At 37.9% G+C, this 25547-nt stretch overlaps 1 protein-coding gene across 5 annotated transcripts in view; it reads right to left on the reverse strand.

Annotated features, from left to right (window-relative positions):
- si:dkey-106n21.1 (solute carrier family 23 member 2) overlaps positions 1-25547 on the reverse strand; it is a 33734-nt gene that overhangs the window by 2418 nt on the left and 5769 nt on the right. For all 5 annotated transcript variants that reach the window (XM_058766315.1, XM_058766314.1, XM_058766316.1 and 2 more), the window contains 9 exons: positions 22659-22816; positions 20443-20614; positions 19212-19393; positions 17617-17734; positions 15666-15822; positions 8865-9118; positions 6000-6164; positions 5752-5860; positions 348-443 (listed from right to left, as the gene is read on the reverse strand). In XM_058766315.1, coding sequence (XP_058622298.1) covers positions 348-443; positions 5752-5860; positions 6000-6164; positions 8865-9118; positions 15666-15822; positions 17617-17734; positions 19212-19393; positions 20443-20614; positions 22659-22816 — 1411 coding nt within the window. The remainder of the gene's footprint in view (positions 1-347; positions 444-5751; positions 5861-5999; positions 6165-8864; positions 9119-15665; positions 15823-17616; positions 17735-19211; positions 19394-20442; positions 20615-22658; positions 22817-25547) is intronic.

Below are 25547 nucleotides of genomic sequence, written 5' to 3' on the forward strand. Positions count from 1 at the left end.
CTTTAACTCATTAACTTACAGTGTAAGGCTTGTCACCTTCCATTGCCGTGTCCTCAATCTGGCAACGCACGTGAGTGTTGATTCAGAGGTGGTGGGGGACGGAGAAATAATTATCTCCAATATTTTGAATTTGGACCACAGTACCCATTTCAATGGCTAGCTGTCAATATTATATAATGCACCTTCAAGAGTGTGTATTCATTAGCCTTTCCTGTTATGTTCACAGATGTATATTTTTACTGAATAACGGCTTTCATATGGCTTCCAAAGAGTCAGAACAAGTCTTTTGACCATGATGTGCCCCTGCAGATTAACATGCCCAACAGTCATACGTTTTTACAACTTACCTGGAATTGTGTTGTCCAAAACAAACCCAAAGAACCCACCGATGAACATGTGGGTGGTGAAGAGAATCATTATGAGCTGATCCAGCTCTTTTATGCCTGTTGACAGATACAAAACCATTCAGATCACAAAGAACCGGGTGGACAGTGACAGATGTCCAATGCATGCATATAGACGTTGTGCAACGGGTGGGCGTAAAAACTCTTGGTATAAGATATCTTATGATTATGTCTTAAGAGGGTGGATGTTCTAGGGCCAATTAACGTCCATCTGACGAGACCCACACAGCAAGCGTTGGTCAGGAGTTCAATGTGTCAGCTTAAAACACTAATTCCTGAAAGCCTATCAATAAACTGCTTAAAAGAGCCCCTGATAAAGCACTACTGGACTTTTGTTGATTGAAAAGCCCCCTCATTTTAAAGTGTTAATAAAAAACTTGGGACGAAGAATAGGACAAAGTTCATCCAAAGAGTGCACTTGAACGGATGTCAACGGAGGTCCGTTGGTTTTTACGTGAAAGGGTCGCGCTGAATTGAAGGGAGGAGATTACAAGCAGAGTCAAACGGAGACTTGTAAAGAGGATTGGCAGATAAGTCGCCCTAACCTCAGGAGTCCAGACAATGCTTTTTACCAATGTAGATAAGCTTGGGACGTGCCACTTGCACCGAGTGACCTCCCACGTAGCATATCTCAAACAACTTCTGTTTCTCGTCTTGCTCAGTTGCTGAAGCAACATTTCCATCTAATGCACAGACAAGAAGTTCAGACTGGAATTGTTCTTCTAATAAATTTGTTCTGTCATTTTCTGTTCTGTTTTTTTCTGCAATTCAGAATGATTTTGCTCAAGTGTGTGTGTGTATATATATATATATATATATATATATATATATACAGTGGGTACGGAAAGTATTTGCTTGTTATATTGTTATATTGCAGCCATTTGCTAAAATCATTGAAGTTCATTTTTTTTCCTCATTAATGTACACACAGCACACCATATTGACAGAAAAACACAGAATTGTTGACATTTTATTCATTTATTAAAAAAGAAAAACTGAAATATCACATGGTCCCAAGTATTCAGACCCTTTGCTCAGTATTTAGTAGAAGCACCCTTTTGATCTAATACAGCCATGAGTCTTTTTGGGAAAGATGCAACAAGTTTTTCACACCTGGATTTGGGGATCCTCTGCCATTCCTCCTTGCAGATCCTCTCCAGTTCTGTCAGGTTGGATGGTAAACGTTGGTGGACAGCCATTTTTAGGTCTCTCCAGAGATGCTCAATTGGGTTTAAGTCAGGGCTCTGGCTGGGCCATTCAAGAACAGTCACGGAGTTGTTGTGAAGCCACTCCTTCGTTATTTTAGCTGTGTGCTTAGGGTCATTGTCTTGTTGGAAGGTAAACCTTCGGCCCAGTCTGAGGTCCTGAGCACTCTGGAGAAGGTTTTCGTCCAGGATATCCCTGTACTTTGCCGCATTCATCTTTCCCTCGATTGCAACCTGTCCCTGCAACTGAAAAACACCCCCACAGCATGATGCTGCCACCACCATGCTTCACTGTTGGGACTGTATTGGACAGGTGATGAGCAGTGCCTGGTTTTCTCCACACATACCGCTTAGAATTAAGGCCAAAAAGTTCTATCTTGGTCTCATCAGACCAGAGAATCTTATTCAGGTGTTTTTTAGCAAACTCCATGCGGGCTTTCATGTGTCTTGCACTGAGGAGAGGCTTCCGTCGCGCCACTCTGCCATAAAGCCCTGACTGGTGGAGGGCTGCAGTGATGGTTGACTTTCTACAACTTTCTCCCATCTCCCGACTGCATCTCTGGAGCTCAGCCACAGTGATCTTTGGGCTCTTCTCCCCCGATAGCTCAGTTTGGCCGGACGGCCAGCTCTAGGAAGGGTTCTGGTCGTCCCAAACGTCTTCCATTTAAGGATTATAGAGGCCACTGTGCTCTTAGGAACCTTAAGTGCAGCAGAAATTTTTTTGTAACCTTGGCCAGATCTGTGCCTTGCCACAATTCTGTCTCTGAGCTCTTCAGGCAGTTCCTTTGACCTCATGATTCTCATTTGCTCTGACATGCACTGTGAGCTGTAAAGTCTTATATAGACAGGTGTGTGGCTTTCCTAATCAAGTCCAATCAGTATAATTAAACACAGCTGGACTCAAATGAAGGTGTAGAACCATCTCAAGGATGATCAGAAGAAATGGACAGCACCTGAGTTAAATATATGAGTGTCACAGCAAAGGGTCTGAATACTTAGGACCATGTGATATTTCAGTTTTTCTTTTTTAATAAATCTGCAGAAATGTCAACAATTCTGTGTTTTTCTGTCAATATGGGGTGCTGTGTGTACATTGAGGAAAAAAAATGATTTTAGCAAATGGCTGCAATATAACAAAGAGTGAAAAATTGAAGGGGGTCTGAATACTTTCCGTACCCACTGTATATATATGTAAAAGATTAAAAGCTATTATTTAGTTGCAGATCCCTTGCGTGTAATCACAGCGGTGAGTCTGAGACCCATAGACATCACCAGACTCTTGGTCTCATCCTTTGAAATGCTTTCCCCAGCCTTTAATGCAGCCAATTCCAGCTGTTGCTTGTTTTGGGGAGTTTCTGCCTTTACTCTCCTCTTCAGCTGGTGAAATTTATGTTCAGCCAGATTTAAATCTGGAGACTGACTTGGGCAATCTAAGACTTTCCTTGTTTTTGTTTTTTTTCCCTGATAAACTCCTTGACTGAACTGGCAGTTTTGGGTCGTTGTCCTGATGCAATATGAAGCGTTTTTTGTTTGGTGGCAATTTCTTGAATATTGGCAGCCAAGATGGTTTACAGATGAGACAAAGATGAACCTTTATCTAAGTGATGGGAAAGCAAAAGTGTGGGGAAAAAAGGGAACTGCAAATGATCCCAAGCATACAGCCTCATCTGTAAAGCATGGTGGAGGTGGTGTCATGGCATGGGCATGCATGGCTGCCTCTGGAACAGGCCCTCTCAACTTTACTGATGACTTAATGTATGATGACAGTAGCAGAATTAATTTGGAAGAGTACAAAACCATTTTGCCTACAAATATTCAAGAAAATGCCACCAGATTCATTGGGAAGTGCTTCATATTGCATCAGGACAATGACCCAAAACACCCTGCCAGTTCAGTCAAGGAGTTTATAAGGGCAAAGAAATGGAAAGTCTTAGATTGCCCAAGTCAATCTCCAGATTTAAATCCGATTGAACATGAATTTCACCAGCTGAAGAGGAGAGTAAAGGCAGAAACTCCCCAAAACAAGCAACAATTAGAATTGGCTGCATTAAAGGCTGGGAAAAGTATTTCGAAGGATGAGACCAAGAATCTGGTGATGTCTATGGGTCACAGACTCACTGCTGTGATTGTGCACAAGGGATCTGCAACTAAATAATAGATTTTAATCTTTTATATCTGCCTTATGTTCAACTGTCCCAATACTTATGCTCACATCAATGAGTGGGATGAACTCTAAATGTGCTGTTTTTTTTATTTGGTAAATATGTGTTGAAACGGCTAATAATAAAATGTGACATTCTGTAGTTTTGTCTCATGTTCATCTTTTCATCATATTTGCAAATGTCTTGACTCCACAGCCAACAGAACAATTTTGTCTTCACTGTTCCAATACTTTTGGAGGGCACTGTATGCACAAAATTATTTAATAATTAAATTAATAAAATGTAAAAACAGAGCTGGGTAGTAACTGATTACATGTAATCTGGATTTCGTAATCAGATTCCACAAATCATAATTAGGTTAAGTACTCGTAATTAGAGTATATTAAATTTAATAATGCTCATAATCAGATTACAGTTACTTTTTATGGATTACATGATTGCGTATTATTCACACAATGGCAGTAAATGATTGATAATTTACTGATTCCCTCTAATTTTTCTTTTAAGGGGATTCCAAAACGTTTTTGTCAGCCAAAACCACTTTGATCTGAAATATTTCCTTAAAATATCTCTGAAGAAGTTAATATTTCAATAATTTAACAAAACATTTGCATATTTACAATTCAATGTCGCTTAATGGTCACACTGGCATGCAGGTAAACAAATTAAATATTTCAGTGTTTTTTTAGATGTTTAATAAATTAACTCACAAAACCACTGCAGTTCTAACATTAAGGCTAGTTTGGGAAACTCTGGTTCAATGTAAATGAAATACAGTCAGGTCCTGAAGTATTCGGACAGTCTGAGTTTTTGTGCATTTGCCTTTATACACCACTACAATGGAAAAACTCCGTAGCTGCCCCGAAAAAACAAACTGCATCCACTGTTCACGTAACGCTGGGTTCTTCGGGAAGCTGAACAAGGTTATCTTCCCCTTACAACCAAAAACACACTTCTTTAGAGACATTCTTCTCGAGCATGTCCCATGCAGTGCAGCTGAATGAAGCGCGTTGATGGACACGCCCTTGCTCTCGCTCCGGTCGATGTGTGCGCAGGCGCACTCTTCCGGAAGAAATGCCCATACAAGGAGTTCCACCCTTAATTATGTCATGAAGAGCCATGATTGAAAACATTTTTTCAGAAACTTGTAAGAAACCCGAAAGTATGCATTTGGCACAGAAATACTCTGTTATACGTCCAAATCGTTTTTTGAAACTTTGGCCATGTTTAGCATGAGAATCCAATTCTTTAACAGTGTAAATAACTCAAATTTACAAATATATATATGGACCTGACTGTATATTTTCTTTCTCTTTGCTTTTTTATTTCAATATTATATATTCAATGGTGAGTTTAAGACAAGTTAGATAAAAAGTAAACAAAAAATTTGTCAGAATACATTACCTAAAACTAACTACAGTTTTCATCATTTAACGAAAACTTTTTTTTCCATCATTAAAAAATTAAAAAACGTTTAGAGTTACGGAAAATTCATGAAATGAATTCAATATATAACAATTAATTTCATGAATTTTCCATAAATCAAAATAACTCCCACACACATAATAAGTGTCCTGTGACAGACACGTATAAGACTGAGAAAAAAAACGTTATCAAATTTATTTATATTAAATAAAATTTATATCAAAGCAAACTAAATTTGATAAAAACAACTAATTTTTTTATGAATGCCTAGAGTGTTTGCACAAGATCAGGTTAATATCACGAGCAAACACTTGTCTACTGTCCAGGTTTGGTATCTTTTGATATTTTTGGCCATACTACAGGGTACCCATGTGTTCAAGGATTATATTAGCAGCAGTCTAAAACGGCACAGACGCTGAATGCTTCTATCCTGGGTTTTTATAATAAGATCTATAAGTTGCATGTAGTTTTAACTATTGCTGTTGCTGACTAATACCACTTCTTTACATACCTATAGCTGATGTAAAATTTTACGTGTTTTAATGTTATATTCACCTGTGTCAATCATGCCTGGGTTTGAATGAAACCAGGTTGGGAGCACAAGACCACTGAAGGTTGAGATGCCAAGAATCAAGAGATTCCTGGAGGAGTTCAAATCCACATACTGCAAGAAAAACATAAACATAAAACGAAATATGAATGAGATGATGACTCATTAGTATGTATGTATTCAGATAAAGTCACAGTGAAATCATAATGAAATGAAAAATGAAATAAATATATATGATGACTATCAGGTGTACCTGAAGATTGGAAATTCCCACTGCTGCTACCATCCCAAACATGACGAGGAACATTCCACCAATGACCGGGTCTGGAATAGTTATAAAAACTGCGCTGAATTTACCAAAGAGTCCCAAGATGATCATAAGAAGCCCGGTGGTCTGAAGTACCAATCTGCTGCCAACCTGGCACCATCAAAAGAAAAGTCATCCAAAACACTGTGATGAAACCCAAACCAAACAACCAAAAAAACATTTCTGAACATGCAGGGAATGCCATTTCCATTCTCATGAAATGGAGACAGATAAAAAAAAAAGATTAAAATAAAAATGTTATGATGGGGTAGTCATGGCCTAATGGTTAGGGAGACGGGCTTTTAACCTGAAGGTTGCCGGTTCAATTCTCGCGCCGGTGGGGATTGTGAATGAACAGCACTCTCTCCACCTTTGATACCATGACTAAGGTGCCCTTGGGCAAAGCACCAAACCCCTAATTGCTCCCCGGGCGCTGGAGTAATGGCTGCCCACTACTCCGTGTGTGTGTGCATTTGTTCACTACTCACTGCTGTGTGTGGATGGGTTAAATGCAGAGCACCAGTTTCGAGTATGGGTCACCATACTTGACAATACGTCACGACTTAACTTAAAAAGATTAAGATAAAGCTGTAAAAAAAAAAACTTAGCATGTTTAATATTTAAAACAGAGAGAATCTCTGAAGAAGCTGCATAATGGATGTTTAAACATTCCTCCAAAAATGACATTAATGTCATGTGTTGCCTCCTCGAGCACCAATGATGCCTTGAAGCTGCTTGTAACAGATGTGGAAAAAGTCCCTCACTTGTCCTTAATGGGTAAGAATTCAAAAGTGCAGAGAATGCTGTGAAACCAGAAGAATTTACAGGACCTGAAGGATTTTCGAGAAGAGGGGACGCTTTCATCACTGAAGACTCATGCACAGGAATGATCATAAAAGGTACAAATAGTCATTGATGTTTGACAAGGCAACACTTAGGGCCCTATTTTAACGACGTAAGCACATGGTTTGAAGCGCAAGGCACAGGTGCACTTAGGGCATGTCTGAATCCACTTTTGCTAGTTTAACGACAGGAAAAACAGTCAGCATATGGTCTAAAACGTTTGTCCCTATTCTCTTAAAGGGGTCATCGGATGCCCATTTTCCACAAGTTGACATGATTCTTTAAGGTCTTGATGAAAAGTCTATAACATACTTTACTTCAAATTTCTCTATAGTAGTGTAAAACAACACACTTTTAACCTGTCAAATACAGCTCTGTTCACAGCAAGCCATTATGGTGCATTTCCTTTTAAATGCTAATAAGCACTGCTCACCCCGCCTCCTCCCTCCATGGGGTGACACGCAGTTCTCTGAGAGACTGTAAACTTTAGCCGTTTTCATCATGAAACCTGCTAACTAGCACATTCTTAGGAAAAGCGATTTGCAAAATTCATTAAAAAAAAAACTTATACTCACTTCTTCTAGAAGTGAAGCTGGATCACGAATGATTTGCGCGAACATAAGACACATTTAGGCAGATCGGGATCGGCGCATCCACTGCGTCTTCAGCAGCTCAGATGTCGAGATTAAACAATGACTGCTATGTTCATTATTACATCCAACAACAAAACACCTCAATCACTTAGGAGACATTCTTGCCTACACCTACTCCGGCGGTGAAACAATGGCGGACTGTCTACATTTCACTCAAGCCGGGTCAATGCTGAAATGTTAGTGTCAATCAACAATCGTGGGAGGGGCCTTGGCCTGTGTGACGTCACACAGCCAAGAATCTGAGAACGGCTAGATTTTAGAAAGGGGTCATGATTTATCGATATTTAAAAAAAAAAAACATTGGGTGAATTTTTATCATTATAGGGTGGTTGTGAACACATACCACCAAGACATATTTCAGTTCAAACATGTAAAAGTGAATTTTGCATCCGATGACCCCTTGGGTAATGGGTGTGTTTTGGGCATAATGTGCAATAAACCAATCAGAGATTTCCCATTCCCTTTAAGAGCCAGTTGCATTTGCACCATGGCGAATTCGCTATTTACACGGCAGAATTTGAAAGCGCAAAGACTGAACGCGTCTCCAAAGAGGAAACTGAGCAGACTTTGCATGAGCAAATAGGTAGCCTAATTCTGATACATGCAATTACTATCCATTATGACATGTAGGCATTTTTATATTTGTGTAGCCTACACAATAATAATCTTTAAACTGTAATCCTTTAATTTTTACAAAAAATAAGTATTCTTTATTTTAATATATTTTAAAATGTAATTTATTCCTTTGATGCAAAGTTGAATTCTCAGCAGCTATTCCTGCAGTCTTCAGTGTGACATGATCCTTCAGAAATCATTCTAATATGCTGATTTATTGCTCAAGTATTAATAATGGTTCTTTATTACCAAAACATAATATTTTTGCTGATTAACATTTGGAAACGGTGATAAACTTTTTCCAGGATTCTTCGATGAATAGAAAGTTGAAAAGTGCAGCGTTTATTTGAAGTAGAAATCTTTCACAACATTATAAATGTCTTTACTGTCACTTTTGATCAGTTTATTTGATCTATGCTGAAAAAGCACTCTCTCTCTCTTTTTTTTTTTTTCTTACTTACCCCAAACCTTTGAATCATGGATTGAATCATGAGTGTGTCATAGTTTCCACAAAAATATTAAAATATTATTTTGACCGGTGGTATACTTAAGTGTGTCTTCGGGTGAGTCAAAGTTTTAGTTGAATAGTAACATAAAAGTGTTTAAATAATAAATAACTTGCTTTATTAAAGTACAACAGAAGTAAATAGTTCATAATAGTTATAGCTAATATTATCAATAAACAGACAAACTCTCCTACCCTTGTAATTCCCAGAGCAGCGATATTCTGACTGTAGGAGGTGGTGCCATTACCACTACCCCACAGGGCAGCCAAGATGCAGCCCACGCCTTCCACCGCAATGCCACGGTTAATAGCATGCGTGGGCGGTGGAGGCGCTCCAGAGAGACGAGCGCACGCATAATAGTCTCCAATGGACTCCATTGTTGAAGCCAGTACTCCAGCCATCATGCCCAGTACAGACGACACACTCACAGTCGGCAAACCCCACTGTCCTAAAAAAACAAAAGTTAAGAGATGAGCTAAGTTCCTTCGCAACAGTATATACTTTATGATGGAAATAAAAATAATAAGTACATAGTTTTTATACTGGCATGCTGAGACTAAATACATAACTACACATTTATGAGGTTACTAGGAAAATCATTTTTCAATGCACTTAAACTCAAGAAACCTTTGAATTGTTTTTTATTTTTTTGTTACAGTGTCACAGAGGTATGTTTACTTTGACTCCTATCCAAATTCTACAAGATTTGAATCAAATAAATACCTCAAATACCAGATTTTAAGCAGCCTTCCTGAGTAATATGGAAGCGTGTTTTTCAAGGCTGTGAATAACAGTTAAATTGGTAACTAGCCGAAGCCAAATTGAATGAAAGGTCAGAGGGGTTAATTTGACAAAGGAATCACAGTTTCTACAAAAATATTAAGCAGAAAAATTGTTGCTGATTCTATTAAGAAATGTTTATTGAGCAGCAAATCAGCATATTAATATGATTCCTAAAGGATCATGCGACACTGAAGACTGAAGCATTCAGATTTGCCATCATAGGAATAAATTACATTTTGAAATATTAAAATAGAAAACAGTTCTTCTAAAAACATTTACTGACACCAAACTTTTGTATAGTTGTGTATATATTTTTGTAAAATAATACATATATAATATTTCACTAAAAGCATAGAATTTGTCCTATATCTTTTGCTAAGATTTTACCTCTATTTAAAAATATAAATTAAATATATTTTTGTACACTATAACATAGATACATTTATTTAATTATAGTGTATCAAATCTAATAATGTATTGACAGAGGATGGCTTCAAAAGACATCTGCATTCATTCAAAGTGAATGGCTGAGAGGAGGCCCATGCTTCTTTATTCTCATATATCAGCCTGAAGCGCATAGGTGTCTCAAGGGATTTAAGTGAGTCGAGCGAAACTATGAATTGTCCTCAGTAACATTCAGACACTGATGCAGTCAAACCTGTATTAGCTATCTGAAGATTAAAATACCACATTCCCCAACATGGAAGCCTCTGGGTGGTACAACTTACAGGCTTTATCTAAAGAAGTCAAATGGGTTGCTGTGCAGTGTAATGCTGGAAACCTCAAGCTGTTTCAAATACATATATTTGCTAGCTGATTCATAGCAGAGGGGCATTGGGTGTTGAAAGCATTTCTTAATATAATGGAGCCATTGAAAAAAAGCTGAAATGGGGTGAAGAATCGTAAGCCTGACTGCTGCATGTTGTCTTAGACATTAATACACCACACCTTTATGGGTAGCAAAAGCAAACTATGGTTTGTGAATGACAGTTGTTAAATATTCTTTAGGATGAACTAGAGGAGCCCCATTCATGTCACTTTATCACCAATGCCCTCGGAGCAGATGTATCTCTCATCTGTAGATTCAGAAAGAAACACTGCCATTCAAGAGGCTCATTCTTCTTTAAACAGACATGTCTTTTAAAAACAGCTGGCAAATAGCACTTGGGAAACAACTGTGACAGTACTGTTGAAACAGTTAACGTTCATGTTCGTTGACTATGAAAATCAGCATTCATGTGATATACAGTATTTTATTCATAAATGCCAGACAGTTGACAAAATGTTTTTATTTTTTTATTTTTTTATGAGTTCCAGGGAAACCATGCATCTTTGCATCAAACTGCTCATTGTCTTTTTGTTGGTATTTTTATTCATGATAAGATTAATTTGATTATTTCTTCTGGCATTTTTACAGTGAAGAGATAATAGATAAAATGTTTTTTCAACTATGGGAATTTTTGGGCCTGTGGATTTTAGACAAACAATTTTTTCCCCCCTGAAATCTCCTTTCTACCACATCGTAACTTGTTTTTGTCAGATAAAATTCTGTGGCAGAAACATTTGAAAGATTTTTGGAAAATGTTTTTGTAAAATTCCAGAATCCAGAATTTTTTACAAAAGCTAAAAATCTTATTTAGCATTCAACTCATCTTAAAAAACAAGATTAAGATTTCCACACTTAATTGGAGAACATTACAGCTTGATTTGAATATAAAATATTTTGTTGATATTACTATTTTTTAATTATTTGTCGTCTCAAGCATGCTTTTCATTGTCGTAATGTGTAAAAAGAAATGTTAAAAGCAATTATTTCTACATATACACATATATATATATATATATATACATATACAGTGAGGAAAATAAGTATTTGAACACCCTGCTATTTTGCAAGTTCTCCTACTTAGAAATCATGGAGGGGTCTGAAATTGTCATCGTAGGTGCATGTCCACTGTGAGAGACAATCTAAAAAAAAAAATCCAGAAATCACAATGTATGATTTTTTAACTATTTATTTGTATGATACAGCTGCAAATAAGTATTTGAACACCTGTCTTTCAGCTAGAATTCTGACCCTCAAAGACCTGTTAGTCTGCCTTTAAAATGTCCACCTCCACTCCATTTATTATCCTAAATAAGATGCACCTGTTTGAGGTTGTTATCTGCATGAAGACACCTGTCCACCCCATACAATCAGTAAGAAGAATGATGAGTAGCATCCCAAGAACACCATCCCTACTGTGAAGCATGGGGGTGGTAGCATCATGCTTTGGGGGTGTTTTTCTGCACATGGGACAGGGCGACTGCACTGTATTAAGGAGAAGATGACCGGGGCCATGTATTGCGAGATTTTGGGGAACAACCTCCTTCCCTCAGGTAGAGCATTGAAGATGGGTCGAGGCTGGGTCTTCCAACATGACAATGACCCGAAGCACACAGCCAGGATAACCAAGGAGTGGCTCTGTAAGAAGCATATCAAGGTTCTGGCGTGGCCTAGTCAGTCTCCAGACCTAAACCCAATAGAGAATCTTTGGAGGGAGCTCAATCAAAGACAGGCCAGAAACCTGACTGATCTAGAGAAGATCTGTGTGGAGGAGTGGGCCAAAATCCCTCCTGCAGTGTGTGCAAACCTGGTGAAAAACTACAGGAAACGTTTGGCCTCTGTAATTGCAAACAAAGGCTACTGTACCAAATATTAACATTGATTTTCTCAGGTGTTCAAATACTTATTTGCCGCTGTATCATACAAATAAATAGTTAAAAAATCATACATTGTGATTTCTGGATTTTTTTTTTTTAGATTATGTCTCTCACAGTGGACATGCACCTACGATGACAATTTCAGACCCCTCCATGATTTCTAAGTGGGAGAACTTGCACAATAGCAGGGTGTTCAAATACTTATTTTCCTCACTGTATATATATATATATATATATATATATATATATATATATATATATATATATATATATATATATATATATATATATATATATATATATATATATATATACACACACATATACACACACACACTGAACAAATTTATAAACGCAACACTTTTGTTTTTGCCCCCATTTTTCATGAGCTGAACTCATGACTTTTTCTATGTACACAAAAGGCCTATTTCTCTCAAATATTGTTCACAAATCTGTCTAAATATGTGTTAGTGAGCACTTCTCCTTTGCCGAGATAATCCATCCACCTCACAGGTGTGGCATATCAAGATGCTGATTAGACAGCATGATTATTGCACAGGTGTGCCTTAGGCTGGCCACAATAAAAGGCCACTCTAAAATGTGCAGTTTTATCACACAGCACAATGCCACAGATGTCGCAAATTTTGAGGGAGTGTGCAATTGGCATGCTGACTGCAGGAATGTCCACCAGAGCTGTTGCCCGTGAATTGAATATTCATTTCTCTACCATAAGCCGTCTCCAAAGGAGTTTTTTGGCAGTACATCCAACCGGCCTCACAACCACAGACCACGTGTAACCACACCAGCCCAGGACCTCCACATCCAGCATCTTCACCTCCAAGATCGTCTGAGACCAGCCACCCGGACAGCTGCTGCAACAATCGGTTTGCATAACCAAAGAATTTCTGCACAAACTGTCAGAAACCGTCTCAGGGAAGCTCATCTGCATGCTCGTCATCCTCATCTGGGTCTCGACCTGACTGCAGTTCGTCGTAACCGACTTGAGTGGGCAAATGCTCACATTCGATGGTGTCTGGTACTTTGGAGAAGTGTTCTCTTCACGGATGAATCCCGGTTTTCACTGTACAGGGCAGATGGCAGACAGCGTGTATGGCGTTGTGTGGGTGAGCGGTTTGCTGATGTCAACGTTGTGGATTGAGTGGCCCATGGTGGTGGTGGGGTTATGGTATGGGCAGGCATATGTTACGGACAACGAACACAGGTGCATTTTATTGATGGCATTTTGAATGCACAAAGATACCGTGACGAGATCCTGAGGCCCATTGTTGTGCCATTCATCCACGACCATCACCTCATGTTGCAGCATGATAATGCACGGCCCCATGTTGCAAGGATCTGTACACAATTCCTGGACCTGAAAACATCCCAGTTTTTGCATGGCCAGCATACTCACCGGACATGTCACCCATTGAGTGTGTTTGGGATGCTCTGGATCAGCGTATACGACAGCGTGTTCCAGTTCCTGCCAATATCCAGCAACTTCGCACAGCCATTGAAGAGGAGTGGACCAACATTCCACAGGCCACAATCAACAACCTGATCAACTCTAAGCGAAGGAGATGTGTTGCACTGCGTCAGGCAAATGGTGGTCACACCAGATACTGACTGTTTTCAGCCCCCCCAGGCCCCCCCCAATACAGCAATAACTGCACACTTTAGAGCGGCCTTTTATTGTGGCCAGCCTAAGGCACACCTGTGCAATAATCATGCTGTCTAATCAGCATCTTGATATGCCACACCTGTGAGGTGGATGGAGTATCTCGGCAAAGGAGAAGTGCTCACTAACACAGATTTAGACAGATTTGTGAACAATATTTGAGAGAAATAGGCCTTTTGTGTACATAGAAAAGTCATGAGTTCAGCTCATGAAAAATGGGGCAAAACAAAAGTGTTATGCTTATAAATTTGTTCAGTGTGTGTGTATATGTGTATATATATATATATATATATATATATATATATATATATATATATATATATATATATATATATATATATATATATATATATATATACAGTGAGGAAAATAAGTATTTGAACACCCTGCTATTGTGCAAGTTCTAGAGAAATAAGCCTTTTGTGTACATAGAAAAAGTCTTAGAACTTTGAGTTCAGCTCATGAAAAATGGGGGCAAAATAATGGCTTTAAATGTAAATATCGGCATCGGCCCGATATGAAAAATTATGCCGATATACAGTATCTTGTCGATAAGAGGAATATGTTAATTCACATGTGCTCAGGGTGTGCTATTGTTTAGATCACATCAACAGTGTGGCTCATTCTTGAAGCAAAGTTTTGTCTGAATGATGATTAGATTCACTCTTTTGGATTGCTGCATTTAATCTGTGAAAACGTACAGAATGATGCGTTCAGTGTGTGGTAGAGTAAACAGTAATAGCAGGTGCAGAGGCAGCCTCCCCCAGGTCCTAATGCCTGTTCAGTAAGGAGTTTTAATCTGTAGGGGGCGCTGTTGGTCTACTTCTAATTAAATTAAAAGTAAAATAGCCTACACAAATAACATTTAGACTGTGATTCTGATTAAATAAAGCAGTAATTGATGTCATAAAATAATGAGTATGTTTCGATTTAATGGCCAGAAGCTATAGCTTACGTGAAAAAATAAAAAAACATAAAAAACATCACAAACATAACACCTGTAAATTAAATAATTTTATATATTCTGATTTATTCATTAATGTGTAATATGTTTTATTTTTTAAACAAATCATAAGGTCTAAAAGATTTTCCGAATTTTTACAACTTTTGCTTTAGACCATCTACAAATGTTAAATCTTAAAATAAAATGTTAGGGTTAACACTGCATCTTTCTGGCGGAAAAAAATGCAGCGATTAATATATAGTTTATTTATAGTTATTTTCAAAGCTTCAATGTACTGTCAAAAAACCTTCATTATTTTTTTATTTAATTCTAACAAATAAGTTCTTGTTAAAAACTAACCAAAATTAAAAATATTTTGCTTCTAATTTCTGCACAGGAAAGACTTGGTGTTGGTGTTGTTTCCAAACAAAAGGAAAAATATAGGCATATCGGATTTTTTCGAAAACCTGCAGGGTTGCAAAAAAAAAACGTTTTTTTTTTTTTTGCAACCCTGCAGGTTTTCGAAAAAATATTCGAAAAACCCAATTTTGTGGTTTTATGTAAATATTTTATTGTTACCCTTGTTTCAGACCCATAATTTCACACTTTAAAAAATGTTTATTATATTGTGTTGTAGGGATGCATGATATTGGATTTTTGCCGATATCCGATATGCCTATATTTTTCCTTTTGTTCGGAAGCTTTCCTGTAGCTCAAATAGTAGAGCATGGCGCTAGCAACGCCAAGATCATGGGTTCGATTCCCAGGGAAAGCAAGAGCTGATAAAATGTAAAAACTGTAATTTGAATGCAATGTAAGTCGCTTTGGATAAAAGCGTCTGCTAAATGCATAAATGTAAATGTTGGTGTATAGTTTAAAGAGGTTCACCTGGATAAGGCACATAGAACCATGCAGCACTTTTTACTGCATCAAGATTGATGTCCGTCCTGGCCATGTAGCCGTACTCATTTGGAGATGAGGGCAGGGCATTGAAATATGTCAGCAGGAAGCACACCAGCCAGGCTCCACACATCCCAAATAAAGCCTTTACATTAGACACAACATACATAAACTTACAGCTTTCTATCTCTTTGGATTTCACAATGTACTGTACTTTTTCTCTTTTTAATGGTTAGCCTTTAAAGGCTGGATTTATTGGCTCACCTTCATGCTAAATAATGTCAGGAGCTTAGGTTAACAATGCTAGCAATTTTTTTGTTATCTGTTGCTTGTAAAATGTGACAAGCGCCTGGGGCCTGGGGCATTTCTCAATTTTTGCCAACCCTTCCCACACCTCTTTTGACAAAATCTTCACAGACTGCATTTTAGACAAGAGTGAAGAACCCCCATTTGACAGATTAGATCACATATCTTCTCTGTAATCAGTGGTGACTAGTTTACATAATACGGTGGAAACCTTGCAGTCATATGTATTTCAACGTTTAGAATAATATTGTCAACTGTTCCATATGTTATTTCTATTGTTTAGTTAATCCATTATAGACAATTATATGAGATAATTGTAAAACATATACAAAGTTTGACACTTTATACAAATCCCAATCAAAATGGGATTTTTAAATCCCATTTAATCCTGGAAATTAAGTTTTTAAAACATTTTAAACTATATATAAAAAAAATATATATTTTTTGAATAAGTTTCTGCACTATTTCTAGGTCACTGATTTTGAAAAACATGAGCACATGCTATCACTAAAGTAAAATGAGGACATATCCAATATTTAGAAATTTACATTTGAATGTAAGGTTACACTTTATTTTGATAGTCCACTTTAGACATTCTACTTACTATAAGTAACTTTTTAACTACGTCAACTACATGTCAACTAATTCTCATTAAGTTAGTAGAATAAGTTGACATATACTTGCAAAGTTTCTCATAGTCAGTATGTTGTATGTTGTGGACCCATCAAAATAAAGTGTTAGAAGATATTAAACACACAGTCTACTAATACTCTAATGACTGCTAGTTGACATGTAGTTGCAAAGTTACTTACTGTTAGTAGAATGTCTAAAGTGGACTATCCAAATAAAGTGTTACCGAATGTAATTTTTCACTTAAAGTGCCCCTATTATGGGTAATGAAAGGTTCATATTTTGGTTTTGGGAGTCCCCAACAACACGTTGACATGCATGCATCAAAAAACACTTTTGTTGTCTTATAATATGCAATTATTTTGACCTTACTTGCTCAACGACTCCCAAACGTTTCGATCAACAATTAATTTTTCCAAACCCCTCCTTTGCGTGACGCTAATCTGCGGTGATTGGTCCGATTAGTCTTATTTTCATTTCATCTTGCCTGTAATGCCTGATAAAGCAGCATTTGTGAGGCTGTGCTGCTTTGTGTACAAGCATTATGGGGAAACAGCTATTTTTACTGCTCCAAAAGCGGCACCTAGTGGCAAAGAATGAATTTGCATTTTTATCCAGACCAAAGACCAACAAGTGGGCGGGCAATATGCTAATGTTTCATGAAACAACTTGGGATTCATTTTAAAAAGACTAGTTTCAATGATTCAGAGTCAACTCTTTCTTTTGAGAGACAATAACTTTATACACTGCACTTTCAGATTTAAAATTTTACAGGATGTTTTCATTCACTTGTTACACACTGCATGAAAGGTAATTTTCAAAAATCCATAATAGGGCACTTTAAATTGTTATGCAATTATATTATTTGTAATGACGATTTGAAAAGCAACACTGAGCTCATTTTCTCTAGTGGTCTCGGACCTTTGGTTGCCACAGTAGACATACCTACACAATTACATTATACAGATATAATTACAATATAATACAAATAAAATACACTTACAGAAAAGAGTTTGAAGAGAGGGTACTGGAAGACTTTCCACTTCTTGTCCTTATAAGCTATGAGAGGAAGGTTAACTTTGCTCAAATACTGGGAGAAGAGAAGGATCAGGCAAACGGTCCTGTAGAAAGAAGACATCATTACAGACTTAAATAAATTGTACTTATTAATAAACATTTTATTTATATATTTATTTATTAATTATATATATATATATATATCCTTTTAAAATAACTTAAAATTCTGATCATAGTTATTTTAATCTATTACTTTATCTGTTTTGTAGATTTAGGCTGCATTTATACTTCCTTTTAAAATACCGTAACTTAAAATTCTGATCCTAGTTATTTTAATCTGTGCGTTTACACTTGGCAGCATCAACTGAATCTGGATAACCGACCATTTTCAGTCACGGGACATTTTACAACTCAAAAAGTGTATGAGTCTCACTAGCACTCTGCCCTAGGGTTCTTCTAACAGTTCTAGAGAGAGGGGGTGTGGTTTTGCATGGCGTCAACCTGTGAATGCAGGTACGACGGCTGGATTGCGTTTATATTACACTGAGATCCAAGCACAATGCGTCCTCGACTATCTCTGGACCGGGAAACGCTGATCACATAACATTCCGATCAGAAGTGCGTTTACACTCATCTTTTCAATGTGCATGTGGACAACATCCGGATACAGGTCGCATGTTAATGCCAAGTGTAAACGCAGTCTTAGCAAAGAAAAATCTAATTCTTTCCACGTATCTGCCACGTTGAACCATTTTAAATGTAATCTTACCTTAAAGAACAAAATGTAAATAACCTACAAATTGATTGTAACCAAGGCATATTGATTTGATTGTAACCACAAATATAATTTGATTGCATTTTTCTGATTCATTTCAGCAACAAAGGGTTCCACACTCTATATGTTGTAGTAGAGGTTTAAGATTAGTGATGATCAGATTAAGGACTGTACTAGAATGAGGAATAGGATTATGGTTAAGGATTGGTTTTAATGTGATATTTAATTTAAAATCCTCATAAATAGCATCTGCTTTTATAATTAGGTAACAATGAACTTCAAATAAAAGTATATCAGCAATAAAAAAAATTAAAACCATGCAAACACACACAAAAATTTTTTTTTTTTAATAGCATCTCTTCGCTTGTACACTAATTAATGCTGCTAGAAGCCACAACCTAAATCTAATTTACAGGGCTTAGGATGAGACATTTACTATGTGTCCTGATGAGTCTCTGACACAAACATATGTGCCTTAAACCTTTGTTTACTCTGAGGCACCTGGACAGGGAGGGTCTGAGGGGCGAGAAGCTCAAAACTTACCAACATTACTGTATTCTCTTAGGAATGCTCGAGGATGAGTAATGAACAACATTTTTCAACAAAGGATCTGAGTGATGTATTATCATGTAAATGAAAACAGTAAAGAGGATTGATCTCTACAGACAAAGGCTCAACCCTGTAGGATGTTTTGTTTTTAAAGGGGCCTTGCATTGCATAGTCTGCAGAAGCCCTACACAACCAGAAATACAAATTACTGTATGGACTCGGCTCTCAAAGTTACCCATAACTCCACAGTAACTCACAAAGCTGCAATTCCCCAGTGGGCTCCTGACTTCTGCCCGGCCTGGATGAAGAGCGACAATCCGATGAGGTTGATGGTGGGAGCAATGGCCAGCGGCCCGATGAACCTCAACACTAGGCCCACGAGACCCGACAGGCCCAGAACAAGCTGAAGCATTGAGGCCACTAGAATGGCACCCTGGATCTACAAAATTTTTCAGTTTTATTCATTAAACAAGGTAAAAAAAAAAAAAAAAAATGGCAACATCTTTTCTGTTCTAAAGCAATAATGGTCAGGTGTTTTCATCTTACTGGGAAGGGCAGGGTTTAAATTGTGCAGGCTGGCTGTATTCAACTTTTTTTTTTTCATCATAAAAAAAATTATTTGTTTTTGCCATGGAAATCTGTGAATGATTATATTATCTGAATTAACTTCATATTTTATATAAAGCACCAACATATTTTTACAGTATGACTCAAAATGAACCTTAAAGCTCAAAATGCCCTTGAGTTCAAATATTTGGTCATAAAGATAATAAATATTAATTTTGCTCCTTCTCATTTAAGAACCTGAGAGTTAAAAGGTAAAATTACTACACTAATAAAATATAAATGATCTAATAATCTTATAGCAAACACTCATTATTTTAAATGAGCAGACAACTTATAATTCAACATGATCTCATTAATATTAGTTGCATACTTACATATGTTTTTGTACATTACTAAAATGGATAATTTCATTGTATTGGCAGCTTCTAAAACAAACCATTCTACATATAAATCTCTTTAGAGACATGCATATATTTATGAATCCTTTTTGTATATGTATGTATGATCATGTCACAATTTTTTTCACTGTACTGTGTACGTAAATCAACAGTTTAAGCATAAATTGATAGCAAAAGCATCCACCAATGCATAAATGTGGAAGTTCAATGAGAGCATCGTTGAGGATTGAACATGCTCACAAAGCTTCCAGCAATTTCATTTCAGACCAGGCTTTGTAAAGATATGCAAGTCTCTAAAACTCACAAAAATGTATGTTTGCACTTTCCATATGCATACGAATGAGATCACCCAGTATAATTTGAGCACAAAGTGGATCATTATCTTCTGTCGGTCACTGGTGACTCACAATTCCTTCTGACACATGACTCACAGCTCAGAACAGCCACGCTTGTTTCAAACTCCAGCATAAAGCGAATGCTGCAATTATTTTGATCAGTTTTGAAGTGATATTTCCTACATTACCTCACGGATGCGGACTTTCCACACCTCATCAGCATCCACGAGGAGCGCTGCAGAATCTGTGGCGTTGAGGTGAGGAGTGGCACTCGTGTCTGGGCATCTCCACTTCGGAAGGGCAAGGATAGCCAAGGTGGGGGTAATGAAGGTGAACGTCCCCCCTTGGAGGATCGGCAACCTGAGAAGACGTAAAGGATTTTGCATCAAACCTAATTTATGTATTATCATAAAAGCATTGGCAGTAGTCAAAGAAAACAATGTAATATTCCTTTCATTGACTTATAGAGTTCATAAAAAATCATTAAAAGCAAATGTTCTGGCTGAAAAACAACAGAGCCAGAATGATTTTAAGGTACTTGTATGTTGTATTAATACTCTGTCATTATTTACTCACTCTCATGTCATTTCAAACCTGTATGACCTGTCTTCTTTTGAGCTCCTTTATAGCTAGATAAAAATTGTTTTGTAACATTGTCTCCGCAATTGAACTGACTTGACCTGAATAATGACAGATGTCTTTGGTAGAGCTGAAATATAACATTAAGGCATTTGGCATACACTTAAATCTAGTGACTTACATTGCATTCACATGTTTTACACACTGCTGTTCCTGGGAATCGAACCCAGTTCGACTGAGTTACAGGAAAGACGTACTAAAATTGAAGCTGTAATGTTACACCACTGCTGTTTTCCTGTTTATTATATTACTGTGAAGATGCTATGAAACAATCTGAATTAAATTGCTCTATAAGTAAAATAAACGTGACTTGGCAATTACCACAGCAATTTTGTCCATAAAATCAAAGTTTCAGTGATTAAAGTGCCCCTATTATGGGTAATGAAAGGTTCATATTTTGGTTTTGGCCCAACAACACCTTGACATGCATGCAAGATCAAAACACACTTTCATTGTCCTATAATATGCAATTATTATTATTTTTTTTACCTTACTCGCTCAATGATTCGCTCCATGATTCATTTTTCCAAACCCCTCCTTTGCGTGAAGCTAATCTGCGCTGATTGGTCCGATTGGTCTCATTTTCATTTCATCTTGCCTGTAATACCTGATAAAGCAGCATTTGTGAGTGCAGTGCTGCTTTGTGTACAGCGTTACCGGGAAAACCGCTATTTTTACTGCTCCAAAAGCAGCACCTAGTGGCAAAGAATGAATACGCATTTTCATTCAGACCAACGGAAAAAAACCAACAAGTGGGTTCAACTCTTTCTTTTGAGAGACAATAACTTTATACACTGTGCACTTTCAGATTTAAAACTTTGCAGGATGTTTTCATTCACTTAGAGATGTGTTAAACACTGCATGAAAGGTAATTAAAAAAAAAAAATAAAATCCATAATTGGGGCAGGTTGTGTATTAAAGTGCCCCTATTATGCCTTTTCGAATATTACCTTTCATGCAGTGCGTCATGTAGCTGTATGTGAACATAAACTATCTGCAAAGTTGTGAAGCCGACAGTGCACGATAAATAAAGTTATCGTCTATAAAAAAGAAAAAAAAAGGAGTCGACTCGCAATTGAGTAAACGAGTCTTCAGGAATTCGAATCTTATTCTGTTACGGCTGGACGTCACAAAGTAACACATTTGCATAATGTCCGCCCACGTTCTACGTGCTATCACATCTTATAATTACCACAAACTTGTCAACACTTGACACTTACCACTGAGAAACGTCCTGCTACAGTCATGCTTGCGAATCAGTCTCTTGTCGATCAGCCACTTCAACTGTTTCATCATCAGACTCCAGCTCAAATTGGTAAGGTACAATCGATACCATCTTTTCTATGTATTGACAAGTCTCCAGTCATGGGCGTTTCGTTTCCGACACGCGCTGTACACGGCAGACCAATCACAAAGGACTGCACCATCTGACCAAGCAGTGAGGGCTCACGGAAAGGAGGGGTTACGAGTCCTTTATGAATCATTTAGAAATGAGGTAAAATTAAATAAATATTTTTGAGAAAACTAAAGTGTTTTTTGACCTTGCATGCATGTAAACCGGTTTTAGGAGACTCATAAAACAATATTAGCAACCTTAGAAATGGCATAATATCAAGTCAATTATTTCTATATCACTTTTTACAATACAGATTGAGAGATAAGCTTCAGAGATAAACAGGAAAATAGTAAAATCAGTTATGATTTCTGCACTTTTTCTTCAGGCAAGGTATTTTATTCACACTCTGAGTAACGTTTATCCCAGTACCTGGTCCCAAGGGTGGTCTGTAGCAAAGTGCACATGCCTGAGACGAAGAAGATGGTGGAGATGAGCTGACTTTTGGCAGAGTTGTTCTCTTTGATGCACAACGGCTCAGCTAGGATAAGAGGAATTGCCAGGATACCACCGAACGCCAATATGTAATGCTGTGTGACGCAAGAAACAGGAATAAATAGTGATGAAACGCGATGACACCGGGCTTAGGTTCACCACAAACAACCCCTTATGAGGGGCGCGACACGAGGGAAGACAGATGATCACAAAAAAATGTTGCAAATCTTAAATGTGGCCTGACTGAGCCAGGGAGACGTGTGAAAAATGGAAGACAGATGTTGGCCAATCTGTTGTGAATTGATAGCCCCTTTTTACTCTCAGCAGTAAGCTTCATAAATTTGTCGGGCTCCGAAAAAGTAAAACTTGGCTGAATGCTCAGCATCTTTGACAGGAGATTATGGTGTGGATACGGAGACTATGCACAGGAGAGAATTTACACAGCAGGAGAAACAGGAAATAAACTTGTTTGTCCACAGTTAAATTCCTGTTGTTTTATTGTTCTGGTTTATGCCTTCACAGCTGCCTTTTCCCAGAAGTCAAGAGCGGGCAAAATTGAATTTAATTTCATAAGCCTAGAGGGATCGTATTAGTGTAAAAACGGCGGTAATGAAAGCAGAAATGAGTCAGGGGCACTAAGGGAGTCTGCACTGACATGAAATACCAGGTCTCTCCATGCTTTTTCCTCCCCTCTGTGATGCCGGAGAGATGAAAGTGAGCACATCATCTTACCTCACGTCGATGCGAGTCCCTTGTGTACCTTCCTGCCCTTTCTCTCCCCCCACCCAGTTGTCTTTGATCTCCATGTGTCATCCGGACGAATAAGTGGAACATTTTGCAGGGTTCCCACACCTTGGTTAACTTCTTAACTGCTATTTTGCAAGTTCTCCCACTTAGAAATCATGGAGGGGTCTGAAATTGTCATCGTAGGTGCATGTCCACTGTGAGAAACATAATCTAAAAAAAATCCAGAAATCACAATGTATGATTTTTAACTATTTATTTGTATGATACAGCTGCAAATAAGTATTTGAACACCTGTCTATCAGCTAGAATTCTGACCCTCAAAGACCTGTTAGTCTGCCTTTAAAATGTCCACCTCCACTCCATTTATTATCCTAAATTAGATGCACCTGTTTGAGGTCGTTAGCTGCATAAAGACACCTGTCCACCCCATACAATCAGTAAGAATCCAACTACTAACATGGCCAAGACCAAAGAGCTGTCCAAAGACACTAGAGACAAAATTGTACACCTCCACAAGGCTGGAAAGGGCTACGGGAAATTGCCAAGCAGCTTGGTGAAAAAGGTCCACTGTTGGAGCAATCATTAGAAAATGGAAGAAGCTAAACATGACTGTCAATCTCCTCGGACTGGGGCTCCATGCAAGATCTCACCTCGTGGGGTCTCAATGATCCTAAGAAAGGTGAGAAATCAGCCCAGAACTACACGGGAGGAGCTGGTCAATGACCTGAAAAGAGCTGGGACCACCGTTTCCAAGTTTACTGTTGGTAATACACTAAGACGTCATGGTTTGAAATCATGCATGGCACGGAAGGTTCCTCTGCTTAAACCAGCACATGTCCAGGCCCGACTTAAGTTTGCCAATGACCATTTGGATGATCCAGAGGAGTCGTGGGAGAAAGTCATGTGGTCAGATGAGACCAAAACAGAACTTTTGGTCATAATTCCACTAAACGTGTTTGGAGGAAGAAGAATGATGATGAGTACCATCCCAAGAACACCATCCCTACTGTGAAGCATGGGGGTGGTAGCATGGTGGTGGTAGGGAGAGGATGACCGGGGCCATGTATTGCCATGTATTGCGAGATTTTGGGGAACAATCTCCTTCCCTCAGTTAGAGCATTGAAGATGGGTCGAGGCTGGGTCTTCCAACATGACAATGACCAAGCACACAGCCAGGATAACCAAGGAGTGGCTCTGTAAGAAGCATATCAAGGTTCTGGCGTGGCCTAGCCAGTCTCCAGACCTAAACCCAATAGAGAATCTTTGGAGGGAGCTCAAACTCTGTGTTTCTCAGCGACAGGCCAGAAACCTGACTGATCTAGAGAAGATCTGTGTGGAGGAGTGGGCCAAAATCCCTCCTGCAGTGTGTGCAAACCTGGTGAAAAACTACAGGAAACGTTTGACCTCTGTAATTGCAAACAAAGGCTACTGTACCAAATATTAACATTGATTTTCTCAGGTGTTCAAATACTTATTTGCAGCTGTATCATACAAATAAATAGTTAAAAAATCATACATTGTGATTTCTGGATTTTTTTTTTAGATTATGTCTCTCACAGTGGACATGCACCCACGATGACAATTTCAGACCCCTCCATGATTTCTAAGTGGGAGAACTTGCAAAATAGCAGGGTGTTCGAATACTTATTTTCCTCACTGTATTTTTGGCCATATGACAGAAATCTGATATTTTTCATATTTCTGTTTTGCATAAAATTTAATAATATTTGGTACATACTACACTGTATTCTAAAATGATCTGATATTAACTTTTGTATGGATTTTATTGAAAAGAGCTTAGGCTCATGTAACCAGAAGTTTTAAGATATATGAATATGCTATTAAGTTTTTCTTGCCTCATGGCTTTACATTATCTTAACAAGCAAAGCAATTCAACATTACATCCTTTAGATTTCTGGCAAGCAATTCTTTGTAATCTTCTTTGGTGAGCCAAATATCTTGAAACTTGCATTTTCCAGTCATCACGTTTCAGCGGTTTCAGCCTATTTTTGCAATTGTTTCATGGTGTCTGTGAAACGTTGAGGTACCATCTTAGTAGTTTCGTGTGCGTGTGAACGT

This window comes from Onychostoma macrolepis, chromosome 25 (assembly GCF_012432095.1).
Source record: "Onychostoma macrolepis isolate SWU-2019 chromosome 25, ASM1243209v1, whole genome shotgun sequence".
Lineage (NCBI taxonomy): Eukaryota > Metazoa > Chordata > Actinopteri > Cypriniformes > Cyprinidae > Onychostoma > Onychostoma macrolepis.